General features: G+C 43.7%; 1 protein-coding gene across 4 annotated transcripts in view; it reads right to left on the reverse strand.

The window, feature by feature from the left end:
* TRIP10 (thyroid hormone receptor interactor 10) overlaps positions 1-21,406 on the reverse strand; it is a 1,409,323-nt gene that overhangs the window by 589,181 nt on the left and 798,736 nt on the right. For all 4 annotated transcript variants that reach the window (XM_044084721.1, XM_044084722.1, XR_006366390.1 and 1 more), the window contains exon 5: positions 5,703-5,765. In XM_044084721.1, the coding sequence (XP_043940656.1) occupies positions 5,703-5,765 (63 nt within the window). The remainder of the gene's footprint in view (positions 1-5,702; positions 5,766-21,406) is intronic.

The following is a 21,406-nucleotide window of genomic DNA, read 5'->3' on the forward strand; positions in this document are numbered from 1 at the left end:
TAATAGATGTTATTACTGCTGTGATGCACTGACCAATGCAGTGCACACAAAGCATGCAGCACTCCAACCGTACACAAAGTATATAATAATCCAATAATAGATGTTATTACTGCTGTGATGCACTGACCAATGCAGTGCACACAAAGCATGCAGCACTCCAACCGCATACACAAAGTATATAATAATCCAATAATAGATGTCATTACTGCTGTGATGCACTGACCAATGCAGTGCACACAAAGCATGCAGCACTCCAACCGCATACAAAGTATATAATAATCCAATAATAGATGTTATTACTGCTGTGATGCACTGACCAATGCAGTGCACACAAAGCATGCAGCACTCCAACCGTACACAAAGTATATAATAATCCAATAATAGATGTTATTACTGCTGTGATGCACTGACCAATGCAGTGCACACAAAGCATGCAGCACTCCAACCGTACACAAAGTATATAATAATCCAATAATAGATGTTATTACTGCTGTGATGCACTGACCAATGCAGTGCACACAAAGCATGCAGCACTCCAACCGCATACACAAAGTATATAATAATCCAATAATAGATGTTATTACTGCTGTGATGCACTGACCAATGCAGTGCACACAAAGCATGCAGCACTCCAACCGTACACAAAGTATATAATAATCCAATAATAGATGTTATTACTGCTGTGATGCACTGACCAATGCAGTGCACACAAAGCATGCAGCACTCCAACCGTACACAAAGTATATAATAATCCAATAATAGATATTACTGCTGTGATGCACTGACCAATGCAGTGCACACAAAGCATGCAGCACTCCAACCGTACACAAAGTATATAATAATCCAATAATAGATGTTATTACTGCTGTGATGCACTGACCAATGCAGTGCACACAAAGCATGCAGCACTCCAACCGTACACAAAGTATATAATAATCCAATAATAGATGTTATTACTGCTGTGATGCACTGACCAATGCAGTGCACACAAAGCATGCAGCACTCCAACCGCATACAAAGTATATAATAATCCAATAATAGATGTTATTACTGCTGTGATGCACTGACCAAGGCAGTGCACACAAAGCATGCAGCACTCCAACCGCATACAAAGTATATAATAATCCAATAATAGATGTCATTACTGCTGTGATGCACTGACCAATGCAGTGCACACAAAGCATGCAGCACTCCAACCGTACACAAAGTATATAATAATCCAATAATAGATGTCATTACTGCTGTGATGCACTGACCAATGCAGTGCACACAAAGCATGCAGCACTCCAACCGTACACAAAGTATATAATAATCCAATAATAGATGTTATTACTGCTGTGATGCACTGACCAATGCAGTGCACACAAAGCATGCAGCACTCCAACCGCATACAAAGTATATAATAATCCAATAATAGATGTTATTACTGCTGTGATGCGCTGACCAATGCAGTGCACACAAAGCATGCAGCACTCCAACCGCATACAGAGTATATAATAATCCAATAATAGATGTTATTACTGCTGTGATGCACTGACCAATGCAGTGCACACAAAGCATGCAGCACTCCAACCGCATACAAAGTATATAATAATCCAATAATAGATGTTATTACTGCTGTGATGCACTGACCAATGCAGTGCACACAAAGCATGCAGCACTCCAACCGTACACAAAGTATATAATAATCCAATAATAGATGTTATTACTGCTGTGATGCACTGACCAATGCAGTGCACACAAAGCATGCAGCACTCCAACCGTACACAAAGTATATAATAATCCAATAATAGATGTTATTACTGCTGTGATGCACTGACCAATGCAGTGCACACAAAGCATGCAGCACTCCAACCGCATTACACAAAGTATATAATAATCCAATAATAGATGTTATTACTGCTGTGATGCACTGACCAATGCAGTGCACACAAAGCATGCAGCACTCCAACCGCATACAAAGTATATAATAATCCAATAATAGATGTTATTACTGCTGTGATGCACTGACCAATGCAGTGCACACAAAGCATGCAGCACTCCAACCGTACACAAAGTATATAATAATCCAATAATAGATGTTATTACTGCTGTGATGCACTGACCAATGCAGTGCACACAAAGCATGCAGCACTCCAACCGTACACAAAGTATATAATAATCCAATAATAGATGTTATTACTGCTGTGATGCACTGACCAATGCAGTGCACACAAAGCATGCAGCACTCCAACCGCATTACACAAAGTATATAATAATCCAATAATAGATGTTATTACTTCTGTGATGCACTGACCAATGCAGTGCACACAAAGCATGCAGCACTCCAACCGTACACAAAGTATATAATAATCCAATAATAGATGTTATTACTTCTGTGATGCACTGACCAATGCAGTGCACACAAAGCATGCAGCACTCCAACCGCATACAAAGTATATAATAATCCAATAATAGATGTTATTACTTCTGTGATGCACTGACCAATGCAGTGCACACAAAGCATGCAGCACTCCAACCGTACACAAAGTATATAATAATCCAATAATAGATGTTATTACTTCTGTGATGCACTGACCAATGCAGTGCACACAAAGCATGCAGCACTCCAACCGTACACAAAGTATATAATAATCCAATAATAGATGTTATTACTTCTGTGATGCACTGACCAATGCAGTGCATACAAAGCATGCAGCACTCCAACCGTACACAAAGTATATAATAATCCAATAATAGATGTTATTACTTCTGTGATGCACTGACCAATGCAGTGCACACAAAGCATGCAGCACTCCAACCGTACACAAAGTATATAATAATCCAATAATAGATGTTATTACTGCTGTGATGCACTGACCAATGCAGTGCACACAAAGCATGCAGCACTCCAACCGTACACAAAGTATATAATAATCCAATAATAGATGTTATTACTTCTGTGATGCACTGACCAATGCAGTGCACACAAAGCATGCAGCACTCCAACCGTACACAAAGTATATAATAATCCAATAATAGATGTTATTACTTCTGTGATGCACTGACCAATGCAGTGCATACAAAGCATGCAGCACTCCAACCGTACACAAAGTATATAATAATCCAATAATAGATGTTATTACTGCTGTGATGCACTGACCAATGCAGTGCACACAAAGCATGCAGCACTCCAACCGTACACAAAGTATATAATAATCCAATAATAGATGTTATTACTGCTGTGATGCACTGACCAATGCAGTGCACACAAAGCATGCAGCACTCCAACCGTACACAAAGTATATAATAATCCAATAATAGATGTTATTACTGCTGTGATGCACTGACCAATGCAGTGCACACAAAGCATGCAGCACTCCAACCGTACACAAAGTATATAATAATCCAATAATAGATGTTATTACTGCTGTGATGCACTGACCAATGCAGTGCACACAAAGCATGCAGCACTCCAACCGTACACAAAGTATATAATAATCCAATAACAGATTTTATTACTGATGTGATGCACTGACCAATGCAGTGCACACAAAGCATGCAGCACTCCAACCGTACACAAAGTATATAATAATCCAATAATAGATGTCATTACTTCTGTGATGCACTGACCAATGCAGTGCACACAAAGCATGCAGCACTCCAACCGTACACAAAGTATATAATAATCCAATAATAGATGTTATTACTTCTGTGATGCACTGACCAATGCAGTGCACACAAAGCATGCAGCACTCCAACCGTACACAAAGTATATAATAATCCAATAATAGGTGTTATTACTTCTGTGATGCACTGACCAATGCAGTGCACACAAAGCATGCAGCACTCCAACTATACACAAAGTATATAATAATCCAATAATAGATGTTATTACTTCTGTGATGCACTGACCAATGCAGTGCACACAAAGCATGCAGCACTCCAACCGTACACAAAGTATATAATAATCCAATAATAGATGTTATTACTTCTGTGATGCACTGACCAATGCAGTGCACACAAAGCATGCAGCACTCCAACTATACACAAAGTATATAATAATCCAATAATAGATGTTATTACTGCTGTGATGCACTGACCAATGCAGTGCACACAAAGTATATAATAATAATAATAATAATAATCCAGTGATGGCTAATCTATGACACGCGAGTCAAAGGTGACATGCTGTGATGTTTTGGGTGACATGCCAGCATTCACCAACACTCGAGTTACCACAGAAACCAAATGAACAAAAATACAAGAAATATGAGACCCTGCACCACCCGGGGATTAAAATGCATTCTCACCATCTGTATCAGCACATTTTCTGTCATCATGGCAGCCACAAAGTTCAACTGACTTCTAACCACTACACCAGAAGCTCAATTTCAAAGCACAAGTAGATATCTACAACTGCAGTCTCCAAATGAGCTTGTTTGTTTGCAATCAGCTTTTGCATTCATTGCTCGTGTGGAGTACACTGAATTATTTTGTGCCAGGAGCCAGTTTCAACACTGCTGCAGAGGTAAGAAAGTTATTAACCTCAAAGACTATTTCGGTATACCGTCTCCAGAGTCTACAGAGAGCAGTACTGATACTGGTTACACTTCTGCAAGGGGTAAGTAGTCTGCATTTCTAAGCATGTGCTGTTTTATATTCCTCTCAACCATCTCTGCATAATCTCTCCTATAACTGCCAACTTTTCACTCAACAATAATTAAGATTTACAGACTTATTTTACTTCAGAAAATGTATATTATTTCACATTCATTTTATTCCATTTAAGTTTGGGGGAGGGTAACATGCCAGCAGAGTCAAGTTAGGGCATTTTCTGAATTTTGGACACACCAGGCCCAAAAGGTGTATGCAGGGCCCATAACCCAGAAGCCATCACTGTAATGGAATGATGTATGTTATTTTTTCTGTGATGCACTGAAACTCAACCACACGCAAATTGTGCAGCAACCCAACCACACGCAAAGTATGCAGCAATCCAAGTACAAAAAAATCCAACCAGACAGAAATAATCCAATACACAAAAAATATATAACCCAATGACAGATGTTATTACATCTGTGATGGACTGACCAATCCAACCACACACAAAAGTACGCAGTCCAGCTGCACAGAAAAGTAAGCAGTGAACCAACTACACAGAAAAGTACACAGCGATCCAACCACACAAAGTATATAATAACCAACTCAACCACACAAAGTAAATAATAATCCAATGATAGTTATTACTTTTGTGTTGCACTGACCAGTCCAACCAGACACAAAGAGCACAGCACTCACACCGTACACAAAGTATGGAGTGATCCAAGTACATAAAAATCCAACACAGAAGATATACAACGCAATAATAGATACCATAACGCACTGACCAATCCAACACAAAAAGCAGACAAGAATCCAACTACAGACAAAGTATACAATAATCAAATGATGCACGTTATTACTTCTCTGATGCACTGACCAATCCCACCACACAGAAAAGGAAGCAGCAATCCCACCACGCAGAAAGTATACGACAGTCTAATGACAAAGGTTACTTCGTCATGTCTGACGATGCAGGGGCTTGTTTCAGAGTTTAGATGCCAGTCAAGGAAGTTCAACTTTAACACCAACATGAATGTCTGTTAATAAGTACATAGTCACTGACTTAGCACTACATAATACAGTCAAATCAGTACAAGCCTGGAAATACTAATACTTACATTCTCAAGATGCTTGAAGCTCGTTTCTAAATTCTGCTGAGCTCGTCTTCCTTCTAGTAGATACTAGAAAATAGAAGCAAAAACAATCCCATTAGGAAGATTCCATCTCAGTAGGTTTTACACTTTGCTTGTCAGTTAAGTAGTTTGATGTTCCGTGGCATAATTATTCTTCATGTGTCCATGGCTGGTGCCCATGTTGCAATCAAGGGATCAACAATCTGCATGCAGCAGCAGTAAGTGACCTTCACCTCAGCAGTGTAATCAGTATTACAAGCTAATGCTGCCTTCAAATGCTACCACTGAACAAATTAGGCACTGCTATCACTAGACCGGACAATGCTGCCACGTCCACCCACAAATTAATAACTAACATACAGCAAGAAGTCAGCTACCCTGATTAAACACATATAAATAAATAAATGCCACAACTGTAAGGCACCACAGCAAGCTACTGCCAAACTCCGAAAGGGACTCACTATAGTTAGAAATTATGCCATAGAAATAGGATGGCAAAACACTGTTCCATGAAGTAATCCCACCCCTCATTACTGATGCATGGAGAACCAATATAAAAAGTGAGAAAAGAGACTACAACCTATATTTAGGGAAATAACCAATCTCTGAAAAACTAAACGCTTTTGGCCATCACTGCTCAGTGGCTTAAGTACAGTTGTGTACGTACACTTACCATAAATGCAGAAGAGTGTATTCACTGTTGCAGTCATTACATTTGGGTAATATGCTGGCAGGTTGCCCGTAGTCAGCCTGAACAGCAAAGTCTTGGGTCCTGAGTCGGTTGCTGTCTCCTCTTCCATGACGTCAGCTTGTCAGGGGTATAAAACATGCAGCCGATGCCATTTTAATCAGTTTTTCTTGCCCCAGATGTCAGGTGCCCCCCAAATGGGGAGCAAAAAAATATAAATAAATAAAATGTAAATATATAAATGCACTTTTAGAAATATAACATTTACCTTCAACTAAAAAGCAAATACACCACAAAGGCTTTTGAGTATAGTGAAGGAAAGAAAAGGTATAGAATGGGGGATGGCGGGTGGGTAACCCGGACTGCAACAGTGAATATACTAACATCTACATTTATGGTAAGTGTACACAACTGTACTATGTTCTTCGTGTTTCACTGTTGCAGTCATTACATTTGGGTAGAATCCCAAAGCTATGGATGGGAGGATGGAACTAAACGGCATTACGAGCAGCTATAAAGCCCTGCAGGACTGCAGTGGCAAAGCCTGCCCTGGATTTAGAGAGGAGAGGTAAATGATAATTCTTTGTGAAAGTATGAACAGAGCTCCAAGTAGCAGCTTCTAGAATGTCTTTGGTTGGGACCCCTCTGAGAAAAGCTGCTTAAGTAGAAGCAGCCCTGATGGAATGGGATCTGATCCCCTTGGGCACAGGTTTACCATGGTGCAAGTAGCAGAAACGAATACAGTGGCTTATCCATTTAGAAATAGTCTGCTTTGATATATCCTTCCCCTCTGATCTTGCAACAAATGCTACCAGTAGTTGCTCAGACTTTCGTAGAGATTTTGTCCTGTTTAAGTAGAATCTTAGTTGTCTGTGTACATCCAATGAATGCAGAATCCACTCCCCCTTGGTTCTGCAGATTTGGGAAAAATGTTGGCAGGTGAATGGTCTGGTTAAGAGCCATGCTGGATACCACCTTAGGCATAAAAGAAGGATTGGGTCCGGAGGGCCACACTGTCCGGGTAAAATATAATGAAAGGCTCCACTGCCATGAGAGCCTGTAGTTCTGAAACTCTTCTTTCTGAAGTGACTGCCAAAAGAAAAGCTGTCTTCCAAGGTAGAAATTTTATATCCGCAGTAGCTGCAGGTTCAAAAGGAGGCAGGGTGCGTTTTTCCAGGACAAAATTGAGGTCCCATGCAGGAGATGGTGTTCTCCTGGGAGGCCTTAAATGTTTGGCCCCTCTGAGATACTGTTTAAGCAATGGGTGAGAAAAGAGGGGAGGCTCTGTGTTGTAATGAGCCGAGATGGCACATGCATGGATTTTAATTGAAGAAAAAGATATGTCCTTGTCATGCATCTCAGTTAAGTATTGTAAAATCTGAGGAATATTGGGCTTTGCTGTTTCTATTCCTTGTGCTAGGTTCCAAGCACAGAATCTCTTCCATTTAGCAGCATAAGATTTTCTAGTACTAAGCCTTCTGGCTTCCAAAATTACATCCATCACAGGTTTACTGAGAGGTGTGGTTTGAATAATTAGTTGATTAGCCATGCTGCAAAATTCAGAGTTTGGAGGTGAGTGTGCAGAATCTGATAGTTCTGCTGAGACAGTAGATGAGGTGTTTGAGGCAAGTACCACGGAGGAGGAAGTGACATATTCCTTAGAAGCAGGTACCAGTGCTGGCGAGGCCAGTCCGGAGCAATTAGGATCATTTTTGTTTTTTCCTGTCTGACTTTTAGTAAGACCTTGGAGAGCACAGGCAGAGGGGGAAAGGCATAGACTGATGGGTTTTTCCAGGTGAAGGATAGAGCATCCACTTTCAATGCTTTTTTGTGATGAGTTCTTGTGCAGAATTTGTCCAACTGATCATTTTGGGGAGAGGCAAATAGATCTATGTCTGGGCTCCCCCATTTTAGTGTTAACATGCTGAAGATTTGTGGATCCAGTTTCCATTCGTGCGGGTCAATACGATTTTTGCTTAGGTCTGCCAGATTATTTTGCTTTCCTGGCAGGAATTGTGCTTGAAGATGTATTTGGTAAGTCAAGGCTGTGTTCCACAAGGCCATGGCTAGTCTGCAAAGGGGGTAAGAATGTGTACCCCCCCTACTTATGTACCACATAACTGTGGTGTTGTCCGTCTTTATCAGTAGTTGTCCTGGATGAAGTAAGTCCTTGAAGGCTGTCAGAGCATTCTGAACAGCTAGCATTTCTTTCTGGTTGATATGCAGATGCATTTGGTTTGGGCTCCATTTGCCCTGAATGCATCTCCCTGCCAGGTGGGCCCCCCCAAGCATAGTCTGATGCATCTGTAGTTAGGGTTTGGGTGGCAGGGGGTAGAGTGAATGACCGTCCCTTGTTTTGGTGACATGTCTCTGCCCACCAAAGAAACTCCTGTTGCAGGCAGGGAATGAGAGGAATCATTGTTTCCAGGCTGTGACAATGTTGACTCCATAATCTTTTTAGGTACCATTGAAGTTTCCTCATATGCAGTCGCGCATATGGAATTAGTAGAATGCAGGATGCCATGAATCCCAAAGCCTGCAGAATTTGTCTTGCAGACAATTGGGTTTTTGTTGCCATTTGTTTGAAGTATGTTGTCAGTTGCCTTTGTTTGTCCGGCGTGAGGTAAGCCATCTGGGCAGTTGTATTCAAGCTTGCACCCAGGAATGTAATTTGAGAGGGTACCAGCTGTGATTTCTTTTCGTTTATGGTGTACCCTAGGCATGCTAGAAGCCTTTTTACAAACGCCAGATGTTGAAGTGTCCTTGTCCTCTGCTTGAATGAGACAATTGTCCAGATAAGGATAAATCTGGATGTTTCTTTGCCTGCAGAATGCAATTAGTGGTGCCAGGCACTTTGTAAAGACCCTGGGCGCAGTAGATAAGCCAAAGGGCAGTGCAGAGAATTGGTAATGCAAAAACCCTGCCTTGAAGTGGAAGTATCTTCTGCAAGATTCCCTTATTGGGATATGCAGGTATGCCTCTTAAGTCTAGAGTCACTAACCAAGCATCCTTGCCTAGCATAGGCAGTAGCTGTTGTAGTCAGCAATTTGAATTTTGGAATGCCCAGGTACATGTTCAGAATCAATAAGTCCAGTATTGCACGCCATGAATTGTCTTTTCTGGGTACCAGGAAAAGTCTTGAATAAAAACCTTGTCCTTTTTCCTTTTCTGGTACTGGTTGAATAGCCCCCATATCCATGAGGGACATGACTTGTTTCTGGGCCTCTGCCCACTGGTTTTGTGGCAGATCCGGCCACCAGTTTGGAATTGGCAAAATATGGAAATGAAATCTGTACCCCGGGGATACTATGTTTAATACCCACTTGTCCTGGGTAATTAACTGCCAATTTTGAGCATGAAGTGCTAGTTTTCCCCCCAAGGGCGCTACCAAAAGTTAAGTGCTTGGAGATGGTAGAGGGAAGTCATTGAGACTGCTTACTGTAGGGTTGTCCTTTGTTCCCTCCAGATTTGGAGGTGGAGGCCCCCCATTGCTTTGACCTGTAAGAACCCTGTGATTGATATCTGGAGCCTTTTGAGCGCCTGGGTTTGCCCTGAGTGGCTCTGTTGGACACAGGAAAAGGACCAATTTTTAGCAGGCCAGTGCTACTGAACCTGGGTGGCTGTATTTGCAAGAAATCTTACACAGTTTGCATAGATTTAGCTTTGTCTTCCATTTTCTTTAAAACCACTTCTGCCTTATTACCAGAGTATCATGCTGCAAAGGGGCATCCAACAATTTAGCTTTAACATGATCAGGCAGATTTTGCTCCTTGAGCCAGGCATGCCTTCTAATCACAGATCCAGTAACGACAGTCCTACAAGAGGCCTCCAAGGAATCAAAACCACATTGCAAAGTATGCTTTCCAACCTGTTCTGCTGAATGCAATAAATCATGCAACTCTTTTCCACAGAATCAGAAATCAACATAATTTTCTGTTTCAGTAAGCCCATAACATGCTTGATATTTAAGCATATGAAACTGGCAGTTTAAAGCCCTGACTGCCAAGGTTGCAGACGTATAAACCTTCTTACCCCACCTATCGAGCGTCCAGGAATCTCTATCAGAAGGGGTAGGATTTTTGGCTGTAGAAGCCTTAATACCCTTGGGACCCTAAGAAATAGTCTCAGGATCAGCAGCAGGATTTTTGAAAAGAAATTTGTGGGAGTCAGGAACCCTGTAATATCTTTCTGGCTTACTAGGAGCCGGAGGCAGGGAATCAGGAGCCATGTTTGATTCCGAGAACACATCATCAACAATGTCGAATACAGGAGGTATTGCCAAAGGCCTATGCTGAGGAAGAAGAAGGAAATCCCTAGCCCTTTTTTTGATTCAGAGATGTCCTGACTCTCCCAGTGAAAATGTTCCCTTAAAGTATGCAAAGTCTCTCCAAAAGAATAATCCTCAGGAGGAGATGCAGATGGGATGGATTCCTCTGCATCAGAATCCTCATAGGGTGGAATAGAAAATTCCTGATCAGAAAAAGAATTCAGAAGAAATGGAAACCTGATCTGAAGACTCAATCAGTGCCTTGCCTAGGTCTCTTAGCAGGGGGTTGGGAACATCTGATCAAGGTAATTAAATCCTCAGCCATTTTGATCATCTGTTTTTTAAGCATAGGGGCCTGAGCACGTGGCTCATGCACCCATTTTTTTAGACATAGAAGTTGTTTTTGACCTTGTTTTTGTTGTTGGCATCGGTTTAATGTAAAAATGTTGAGGCCTGAAAACACCTTCAGAAGCTGGTGCCTGCTCAGCGGCTCCGGACACATCCAAGTGAGAGACATCTGCAGGTTCAATACTTTGGGAATCTCGCGGCATACCGGACTCAGAATGGGTCTCTGTAAAGGCCTGCGACTCAAAAGTAGGGGGTATCAGGGGCTGCGAAAGCGCCCGAGTACCGGCGAACCAGCGACTGGCTTAGGAGAAGCTTTGCCGTTGGTTTTGGGCCTCGACGGTCTGTCTCTGTCTTTTTCCTTGCGTTTTTTGTTAACTCCAGTAGTCAGATTGCTAACAGACGACATTTCAGGATAGTTAAATTGAACCAAAATATTTAGAAGCAAAGCTATACAGACGCTTAATAGTGCATTAGTTAAATTTAGCACAAAACCCAACAGCAAGGCACGTTGTGATCAGGGCCTAGGCAAGGAATACAGTACAAATGAAAATCCTTACGAGGTAATTTGCTTCTCACAAGTAATGCAATTATTAACTTTTACTGACATCGGTAAGGAGCAAGAAAAAGTTTCTCCAACGGGGTACTTAGCTTTAGTTGGACTTTGGTTCTGAAACTCGAATACGAAAATTTCAGGAGTCGGCCAACTGGCACTTGCTTACTGCTTCTGCTTCAGGCACTGCGCGGCAAGAAAGACCGATTAAAATAGCGTCGGCTGCATGTTTTATACCCCTGACAACCTGACGTCATGGAAGAGGATACAGCAACCGACGCAGGACGACTGAGGGCAACCTGCCAGCAGATTACCCAAATGTAATGACTGCAACAGTGAAACATGAAAAAATTCTTGCTGAGCTGGTGATTTCAGGGGGAGGCAAAGAGGTCCACCTCTGGGGTCCCCAATTTCTGAATCAGAAGGCTGAAGGTGCTGGGCTCTAAATGCCACTCATGTGGGTCTAGGAGATTTCTGCTTAAGTCATCTGCCAGTGAGTTTTGTTTGCCTGGCAGGACTTGAGCTTGCAGATAGACCTGCATGTCCAAGGTCATGTTCCACAGGGCCATGGCTAGCCTGCAGAGTGGGTAACAGTGGGTTCCCCCCTGCTTGTTGATGTACCACATAACTGTGGTGCTGTCTGTTTTTATTAGCAGGGGTCCTGGTGAGAGTAGGGATATGAAAGCTGTCAAAGCGTGCTCAACAGCTAGCATCTCTTTTTGGTTGATGTGCACATGAATTTGATTTGGGCTCCAGTGGCCCTGAATTCACTTGTCGTCCAGGTGTGCCCCCCCAGGCATAGTGTGATGCATCTGTGGTTAGGGTCCGGGTGGGGTTGAGTAAAGGGAAGTCCCTTGTTGTGGTTGCATGCTGCTGTCCACCAAAGAAACTCTGTCCTTAGACAAGGTGCGACAGTTTCCAGGTCCTGAGAATGTTGGCACCAAAGACTTTTTAAGTACCACTGAAGTTTCCTCATATGCAGTCTGGCATATGGAATTAGTAGAATGCAAGAGGCCATGAACCCTAGGGCCTGCAGAATTTTCCTTGCGGATAGCTGGGTTCTGGTGGCCATTTGAGTGAAGTAACCTGTCAGATAGGCTTGTTTTTCTGGAGTAAGGAATGCCATCTGGGATGCTGTGTCCAAGCTTGCTCCCAGGAATACAATCTTTTGACTGGAGACTAGCTTTGATTTTTCATTGATAGTGTATCCCAGGGAGGTTAGAAGGGTTTTTTTACAAATGCCAGGTGCTGCAACAGCATTTCTTGACAGTCTGCCTGAATCAGGCAATCGTCCAAGTATGGGCAAATTTGAATATTTCTCTGTCTGCAGTAGGCAATGGCTGGAGCCAGGCATTTTGTGAATACTCTGGGAGCAGTGGATAAGCCAAAGAGAAGTGCAGAGAACTGATAATGCATAGATCCTGCCCTGAAACATAGGCAGTTCCTGCACGAGCCCCTGATAGGGAAGTGCAGATAGGCTTCTTTTAGGTCTAGGGTGGCTAACCAGGCCTCTTTGGACAGCACAGGAAGAAGCTGCAGAAGGGGAAGCATTTTGAATTTTGGTACCACCAGGAAGGTGTTTAGAGTGGAAAGATCTAGGATTGGGCGCCAAGTGCCCTCTTTTCTGGGTACCAGGAAAAGTCTGGAGTAGAACCCTTGACCTATCTGTTCTGCAGGAACAGATTGAATTGCCCTTATGGAGAGCAGGGATTGAACGTGGGTTTATGCCTCTGCCCACTGGTCTGGAGGAAGATCTGGGAACCCTTTTGGGGTTGGCAGTGAGTGGAAGTAAAATCTGTACCCCTGGGATACAATGTTGAGGACCCATCAGTCTTTGGTGATGGAAGTCCAGTTTTTTGCATGATGGGCAAGTTTTCCTCCTAAGGGCATGAACCACTGGGCAGAGGTGAGGAGTGGAGTTGAGAAGTCATTGTGAATTCTTTCTGCAAGGGGGTGGCTTAGCACTCCCTGCTTTTGAAGTGGAGGCACTCCATTGCTTAGATCTCTGCATACCCTGAGACTGTAGTCTGAGGCGTCCGTTTCCCCTGGGTCTACTTTGAGATGGCCTTGAGGGAGCTGGAAAGGGCCAATGTTTCGAGAAACAATGCCTACTGAATCTAGTAGGCTGTACTTACAAGAAATCTTTGACTGTCTGCAAAGATTTAGCTTTTTCTTCCATCTTTTTAAGAACCTCTTCTGTTTTGGCGCTAAACAGACTGTCCTTGTTCAAACGAGCATCTAGTAATTATGATTTGGCAAGGTCTGCTCCTTAAGCCAAGCATGCCTTTTCAGTACAGAACCAGTGACTGCTGCCCTGCAAGATGCTTCTAAGGCATCAAAGCCACACTCCAAAGTATTCTTGCTGACTTGGCTTGCAGAATGGATAAGCTCTTGTAATTCTTTATTTTCTGCAAAGTCTGTAAAGGTAGCTAATTTTTGCTCAATACATTCCATGACATGTTGTTGGCACTTCAGCATGTGAAACTGGCAATTCAATGCCCTAATGGCAAGAGTTGCAGAGGTGTATACTTTCTTACCCCATCTGTCTAAAGCTCTGGAATCCCTGTCAGAAGGGGTGGGATTCTTTGCTGTAATTGCTTTGATACCTTCAGGTCCCTGGGAGATGACCTCTGGGTCAGCAGTAGGATGTTTGAAAAGGAATTTGAGAGAGTCAGGAACACTGTAGTACCTGTCTGGTTTCCTAGGAGCAGGGGGTAAAGAATCAGGAGTTAGATTGGATTCCATAAAGACATCATCCACAACATCCAGAACTGGGGGTATTGCTAAAAGGCTATGTTGTGGCAAATCTAGAAATTCTCAGTCTCTTTTTGGACTGAGGACAGTCTTGGCATTCCCAGTGGAAATGCTCTCAAAGTATGTAAGGTTTCACCAAAAGAAAAATCCTCTGGAGTAGAAACAGAGGAAATGGATTCCTCTGCATCCGAATCCTCAAAAGCAGATAAAGGCATGTCTTCATAATCCGATACCTCAGAGTCGATGGACTCTTGGTCTGTTAAAGCTGCTGGGGACAGGGCTCTTTTTCTCTTAGCAGGGGAAGGCTGGCTTCACCTAATTAGCATAAGGTCTTCTGCCATTTTAAGCATTTGATGTTGTGGCAAGGAGGCAGGTGCTTGAGTTTGGATTGTCTGTTTTTTAGGCATAGCTCGTACTCTTGGTCTTAGAAACTCTCTAGTTTTAGACAGAAGTGAAGACGCAAAAAAAGTTGGTTTGTGTCTAATATCGGTAGTGCAAAAAACTTCCTCAGAAGCCGGTGCCTTCTCAGCGGCTCCGGACCCATCCAAGGTAAAGACATCTGCAGGTTCCGTAGTCGAAGAAGAGTCTCGCGGCATACCGGACTCCAAACGGGTCTCGGTAGAAGCCTGCAAATCCACTGAAGCGGGCATCAGAGCTGTGAAAGCACCTCACTGAGTACCGACGAACTGGCAACTAGCTTAACGGAAGCATCATCGGCAGTTTTGGACCTGCACGGTCCGTCTCTGTCTTTATCCTTACGTTTCTTTGAAGAACGGTAGTCGGATGGCTTACAAAAGCCATTTCAGAATACGAAAATCAAGAACACAACTATTTAGTGACAATAAGGGCATGACGACGAATAGTTTGGGCATTGAATAAGGCACACAACCGACAGCGAGATACGTCATGGTCTGGGACTAAACAGGTGACAGTAAGAATGGAAATCTCTGTGTGGTATATGCTTTCCACAGGCGAGACAATTGTTAACTTTTTCTGACATCGGTTAGAGCAAGAAAAAAGGATCCCCAATGGGGTGCTTAGCTTTAGAAGACTTCAAGATGATTCAAATTCGGAAATGAAAACTCAGGTAGCGGCCGACCGGCACTCATGTAAACTGCTTCTGCTTCGGGCTCCTCGGCAAGAAAGACTGATGTAATGGCGTCGGCTGCCTATTTTTATACCCCTGACAACCTGACGTCAGTCCTGGAGCAACAGTAACCGACGCAGAAATACTAAGTCTCTGGTATTCGGGCTGACTGAGGGCTACCTGCAGGCAGATAACCCAAGTGTGATGACTGCAACAGTGAAACACGAAGAACATCTGACTGCCCCAGGAGGAATGCCCATGTAAGGGAGCACGTAGGACAAGTACATCCAAGCAAGGACAAAGTCAGGGGGAAGGCGTGAGGGATGGCATACTATGACAGGGAAGAGAAAAACACCTATCATTATGGTAAGATTTACGCAACTAAGCTATGTCCTTCTATTCTTCTGTTGCAGTATTCTTAACATGAGGAAGAATACCAAAGCTCATGAGGAAAGGGAGAAGGTTAGGGGCAGAGGAGCTTTCCATGAAACCAAGGAGAATAGCCGTTTCAAACCCTGCCCTAGATTTGGAAATGTCCAGTCTGTAATGTTTGAAGGTATGGACTGAAGACCAGGTGGCTGCTTCCGGAATGGACTTAGTGTCCAGTCCTTTGAAGAAGGTGCCAGAGGAAGCAACAGCCCTGGTATAGTGTGCCTTAACAGGAGAAGGGAGGTTCTTTCCATGGTGTTCATAGCAGAAGGAAATGGCTTTAGAGATTCAGCTGGAAATGCTGCATTTACAGACAGGGAGCCCTAAAGCTCTAGGGTGGAATGAGACAAATAACTAGCCTGATTTCCTGATATCCTTTCTTTTGTCAAGGTAGAACCTAAGGTGTCTGTGCACATCCAAGGTGTGCAAAATCCTCTCCGCAGAGTTCTGTGGAGGTGCGGAAAAATGTAGGTAAATAAATAGAGGAGTTATCCCTCAACCAATTTACCACTTTATGCATAAAGGAAGGGTTGGTGCAAAGAGACACACTGTCTCTGTGGAACACCAACAAAGGAGGGAAAGCCACTAGGGCCTGTAGTTCAAAAACCCTTCTGGCTGAGGTTAGTGCAAGCAGCAAAATATCTAATTTATTTACTTACTTATTTATTTAATAAAAACATTTGTTTACTGGGAAAGTTCAACTTGGAATGAAGCTACCTTTCAGCAGAGGCCCAGGGAGAAATGCTCCAGACTCATCTTTGTAACGTGGGAGGAAACTAGAGCACCCAGAGGAAACCCACACGAATGGAGAGAGGACATGCAGACTCCATCCAGAAGGCACTCCAGTAGAGAATCAAACCGGAGAACCTCTTGCAGTGAGGTGATAATGCAACCGCTGCACCACTGCGTCGTTCAACTAGTTTTCCAGGATCAAAATCTCAAGGGGGCGGAAGCTGCCGGCTCAAAGGGAACAAAAAAGGGTCACAATATCTACAATATAAACAGAAGATCTCGGGGGGCCTATGTGAAGGATGCCTTTTAATTGTTTAGCCTCAAATCTGCAAGCCAAAGGAGGAGACAGAGGCAGACAGGCAGAAAGAGCTGACAAGTGCAATTTGATTGAGGAGTATGTCAAGCCAGCATCTAGACATTCACACAGCGTTGACAGAACCAAAGGGACTTCCACCTGTCAGTGGATCCTGCTTTGGGGAAAGACACCAGATTGAAAACCTCTTCTACTTGGATAAGTACAGTTTTCTTGTACTGGGTTACCAGACTGGATTGCCCTTGCCTAAATGCAGAAGCAGGGAGAACCAATCCTGTCTTGGCCAAAAGGGAGTCACCATCAAGATTCTTGGTTTGTCCTGATGAATCATTAGCAGGACTTTTGGAATGAGAGGAAGGGGAGGGAATGCATACAGAAACGTCCCATCCCATGAAAAGCTGAGACTGTCCATCTTCCAGACCACAGGATGAGGATCTCTGGCACAAAATAATGGAAGCTGTCTGTTCATGGGGGAGGAAAAAAGGTCTACTTGTGGAGTAACTCATATCTGTGGACAATGTCCAGGAACACTTCCCTGTGTAGCATCCATTTGTGGGATTGTGTTTTGGACCCGCTTACTGTGTCTGCCACTACACTTTGAATGAAAGGAATACACATACCCTAAAGGGGGGTTTGAAGTTTGACAGCCAATTCTCATACTTGCAGGGTTAGCCTGCAAAGGAGGTACGACTTTGTCCCTCACAGATTGTTTACACACCATCCCTCCCAGTTTGTTTACACACCACATGCCTGTGTAAACTTTGAGGGCCTGGGATGAAGAGGGTCTGAAAGGTCTGAAGAGCCAGGACTGCCCTCATTTCTTTTATATTGAAGTGTTCCCTTTTTTGAGACGGGGAACAGGTCCCTCATGCTTTTTTATGGAGCCGAAAGCTGTGCCTGTGTCCGAGGCATCTGTGAACATCTCCTGAACTGGTGGTAAAGGATGGAGTGGGAGACATGGGTTGGCATTCAACTGTTGAATCCACCAGTAATCTCCCTCTTTAAACAAGGGAGAAGGGGAACTGGGCTCTCTAGCGGATGTGCATGTTGCATCCACACTGACTGCAGGTACCGCTGTAGTTTCATAAGGTGCAGTTTTGCCAAGGTAAGCACTGGGATGGTGGATGCCATAAAGCAAAGGGTTACGAGAAAGGTCCTGGCTGTGATGCGAGTCATCGGGATGAGGTTTTGGAAGAAGGAAATGAGCTGAGCCTTCTGAGTGGGGAGGGATACTTTCCTAAGGTCTATTTGTAGCCTGTATCCCAGAAATATCTGGTCTTGGGATAGGGAAACAGCAGATTTCTGGAAGATGATTTTGAACCCCAGAGATTTTAAGATGGAGATAGTGGAGTTTACATTGTGTTCCAGTGCTCCTGGACTAACTGCTTGAAAGAGAAGGTCGCCCAGGTATGGGAAAGACTTGAATGCCTTGGAAGTCTGCAATAAGCAATTGCTGGGATTAGACATTTCATAAATTCCTCTGGGGGGATGTGGAGAGACCAAAAGGCAAGGCAGAGAATTGAAAGTGCCAGGAAGTCACACAGAATCTTAAGTACTTCCTGCAACTGGAATGAATGGGGATGTGTAGGTAAGCATCCTTTATGTCTATGGAAGCCATGTAGACTTGTGGGATAAGGGAAAAAAGTTTGCAAGGCAAGCATTCTGATTGTGGGAACTTTCAGGAAGGTGTTGAGGTAGGACAGGTCGAGGATGCATCTCCATGGATCCTCTTTTCTTGGTACCAAAAAAATCTTTGAACAGAAACTTTTTCCCTTTGGGTGGATGATACTGCCTGAATGGTGCCTTGACCCAACAGATATTGTAGTACACCTTTGGGAAATAAGGCAGTTGGGCTCTGGGAGATTGTAGCATAAACCTGAACGGTGGGAGAGAATTCAATACCATGAATTAGGCTGTTTTTATAGTGGAGAGCACACAGGCATCCTGTGTTAAGTCTTCCCAAGAAAGGCGTAAGGAAAGGGGTGGATGTTTGGGTTCCAAATAGTCAGATGTACCCTGGCTGTGTGGAAAGAAATATTTTTGAGGTGGGGTTTGTAGTGGAGTCCTAAAGTGCTGAGGTCTCTTGACAGACTCTTTAGCCTTAGCTAGAGGAGGCCGTGATTGCCTTTTAACAAACACTGGCTTATAAGGATATTTCCTTTGGAATTTTAGTACAGGGGAGACCAGATGTGTTTTAGTTCCTGCATCTCTTTTCCCTTCTCCTGTAAGATTTTGAACAATCCTGCAGCAGCAGGGCCAAAGAAGGCTGAATTGTCCAGGGGGCATCCAACTTTCTCACAAACAGGACCCAGGAATTTAGAAATGGGGAGTCCACCTCTACAAAGAAGCTAGTCACAAGTGGAGTCCCTCAGGGATTAGTTCTTGGACCACTCCTTTTTGACATTTACTTCTCAGAAGTCAAGACCACTGTCAGTGATCTCTGGCTGACTAAATTTGCAGATGACTGCTAATTAGGAGCCGTCACTGAATCTCACACTGACACAAATATTCTCCAGGAGGGGCTGACAGAAACAACTGGTGGCAGAGCCATGAACTAAAACTAGATGCCAAGAAATGCATAACGTTATCCTTTAGGAAGTCATCCGTCCCTGGTAGATATATTGACAACACACCACTCAGAGCTGACCCAGTAGTGAAGGACTTGGGGACACACAGACAGTAATCTACCTTTGATCATCATATGTCTACAGCAGTGAGGAAATCATTCTATGTTGCACAACTTATAAACAAAGGTATGGCATCTATGTCCAAGGAAGTCACTGTTCTTCTGTATTCGGCATTCAGACCTATCATTGAGTACAATGCCCCCTTTGGCATGTACCTAACCAGGCATATCCAACAACTGGAATGTCCACAGAGGTTCCTCATTAAAAGAATACAGGGCATAAGCAATATGTCCCATGCAGACTGCCTCAAGGGCCTATCCCTGTATTCTGTCTCCTACAGGCTTTTGAGGGGAGATCTAGGCCTGGCATACAGGGCACTGTCGGTCCCCACTCTAATGGAACCCCCCCCTGCATATCCACAAAACAAAGAGCACCAAAATTACCCATTCTAAAGCCTAACCTTGCCTGTGATATAAATAGGACCTGCTGGACAGATAGGTATGTATCCCAGAGACTACCAAGCTCCCCCATCCAAGTGAAGCAGAGGTCCTCACCAAACCAATTCAAGGGTAACTTGGACAATTGGATGGGAAACCAACAATTCATCCTTGGTTTGGCACCCATGTCTCTAATGGACATAGTTGACTTATAAATGGTTCATCTCCCAGGCCCATGCTTACACTTATCAAGGGTATCAGACCTTGTCAAAGATGTGAGATGCATGGCTAGGCTTAAAAAGGCCCTTGTGGTTGTTAGCCTAGTAAACACCTATGAACCTATAATGTCCTCTGGTAAAGGTTGGAGCCTCAGCCAAGCAAATCTTCTCAGGACCGAGTTCGTGGCAGCTGCCCTAGCTGACACCCCCCACAGCATCAGAGCTAGATTTTACTAAATGTCGGGTCACTTGAGAGGAATTTCCAATCGGGGATGATGCCAAAGATTTATACTGAGCCTGGCATATCAGAAATAATCTTTGAAAGTTGGACAGGAGTCCCAAGGTATATGTGCCTGATAATTTATAGCCCTAAAAGGCGAAGGTGGCAGAAGTGTATACCTTTTTATCCAACCTTTCCATATATCTGCTGTCTTTGTCAGAGGAAAGCAGGGTGGTGGAAGTAGGCAGCCTAGAGGCCTTATCAAAAGCCACAGTGATGACAGAAGGGTCAGCAGAACGAGCTTTGAACAAGAACTTACAGCCCTCAGGCACCTTGTACAAACTGTCTGGTTTCTTAGGTACAGGGGAGCTGGGAGTCAAGAGCCTTACTGGAGGATGCAAAAACATCTAAGGCAGGTACGACTGGAGGGACCTCTGAGGGACTAGGAGTGTCTACCTGAAGTAGTTCGTAGTACCTTTTTGGACCTCAGATATCTCACAACTGTCCCATTTAAAATGCTCCCTCATCTTACCTAGTCTCAATGAGGGTTATTTCCTCCATTGGGGAGTCAGTGCCATTGGAGTATTCCTCCAGGGAAGCGTAATCCAGGGGGAGGGGATCTGAAAAGGGGATGCTAAAGACTTTCTCTGAAGATTCGTCCTCCTCAGAAGAAGCCTCTTCCCTGACCCTTTTTTGTGGAGAGGTAATCCAGGGTGTGGCTGGGACTGAAACCCCAGCAGAAGGTCTAAGAGACATAAGGGCATTAAAAATACCCTGTTTAAAATTTTTCCAATCCAGAAGTGGATCAGAGGGCCATGATAAATGCTTTGTCTTCTTTCTTTTTAGTATGCATTTCCACTCTATGTAGGGTTGGTGGACCAGACATAGGCCTGGTTTCTATGATGTCAGAATTCACGTCATAACTAAAATTTGGGAGAGTCCCCCCTAGGGCCCTCGGTTACGAGTCTAGCCTCCCCACTGGACAACAGTACTGGACACCTGCATTACCTCAAAAGATG

The sequence above is a fragment of the Protopterus annectens genome, chromosome 9.part0, assembly GCF_019279795.1.
Source record: "Protopterus annectens isolate FY-2018-M chromosome 9.part0, PAN1.0, whole genome shotgun sequence".
NCBI classification, from domain to species: domain Eukaryota; kingdom Metazoa; phylum Chordata; order Ceratodontiformes; family Protopteridae; genus Protopterus; species Protopterus annectens.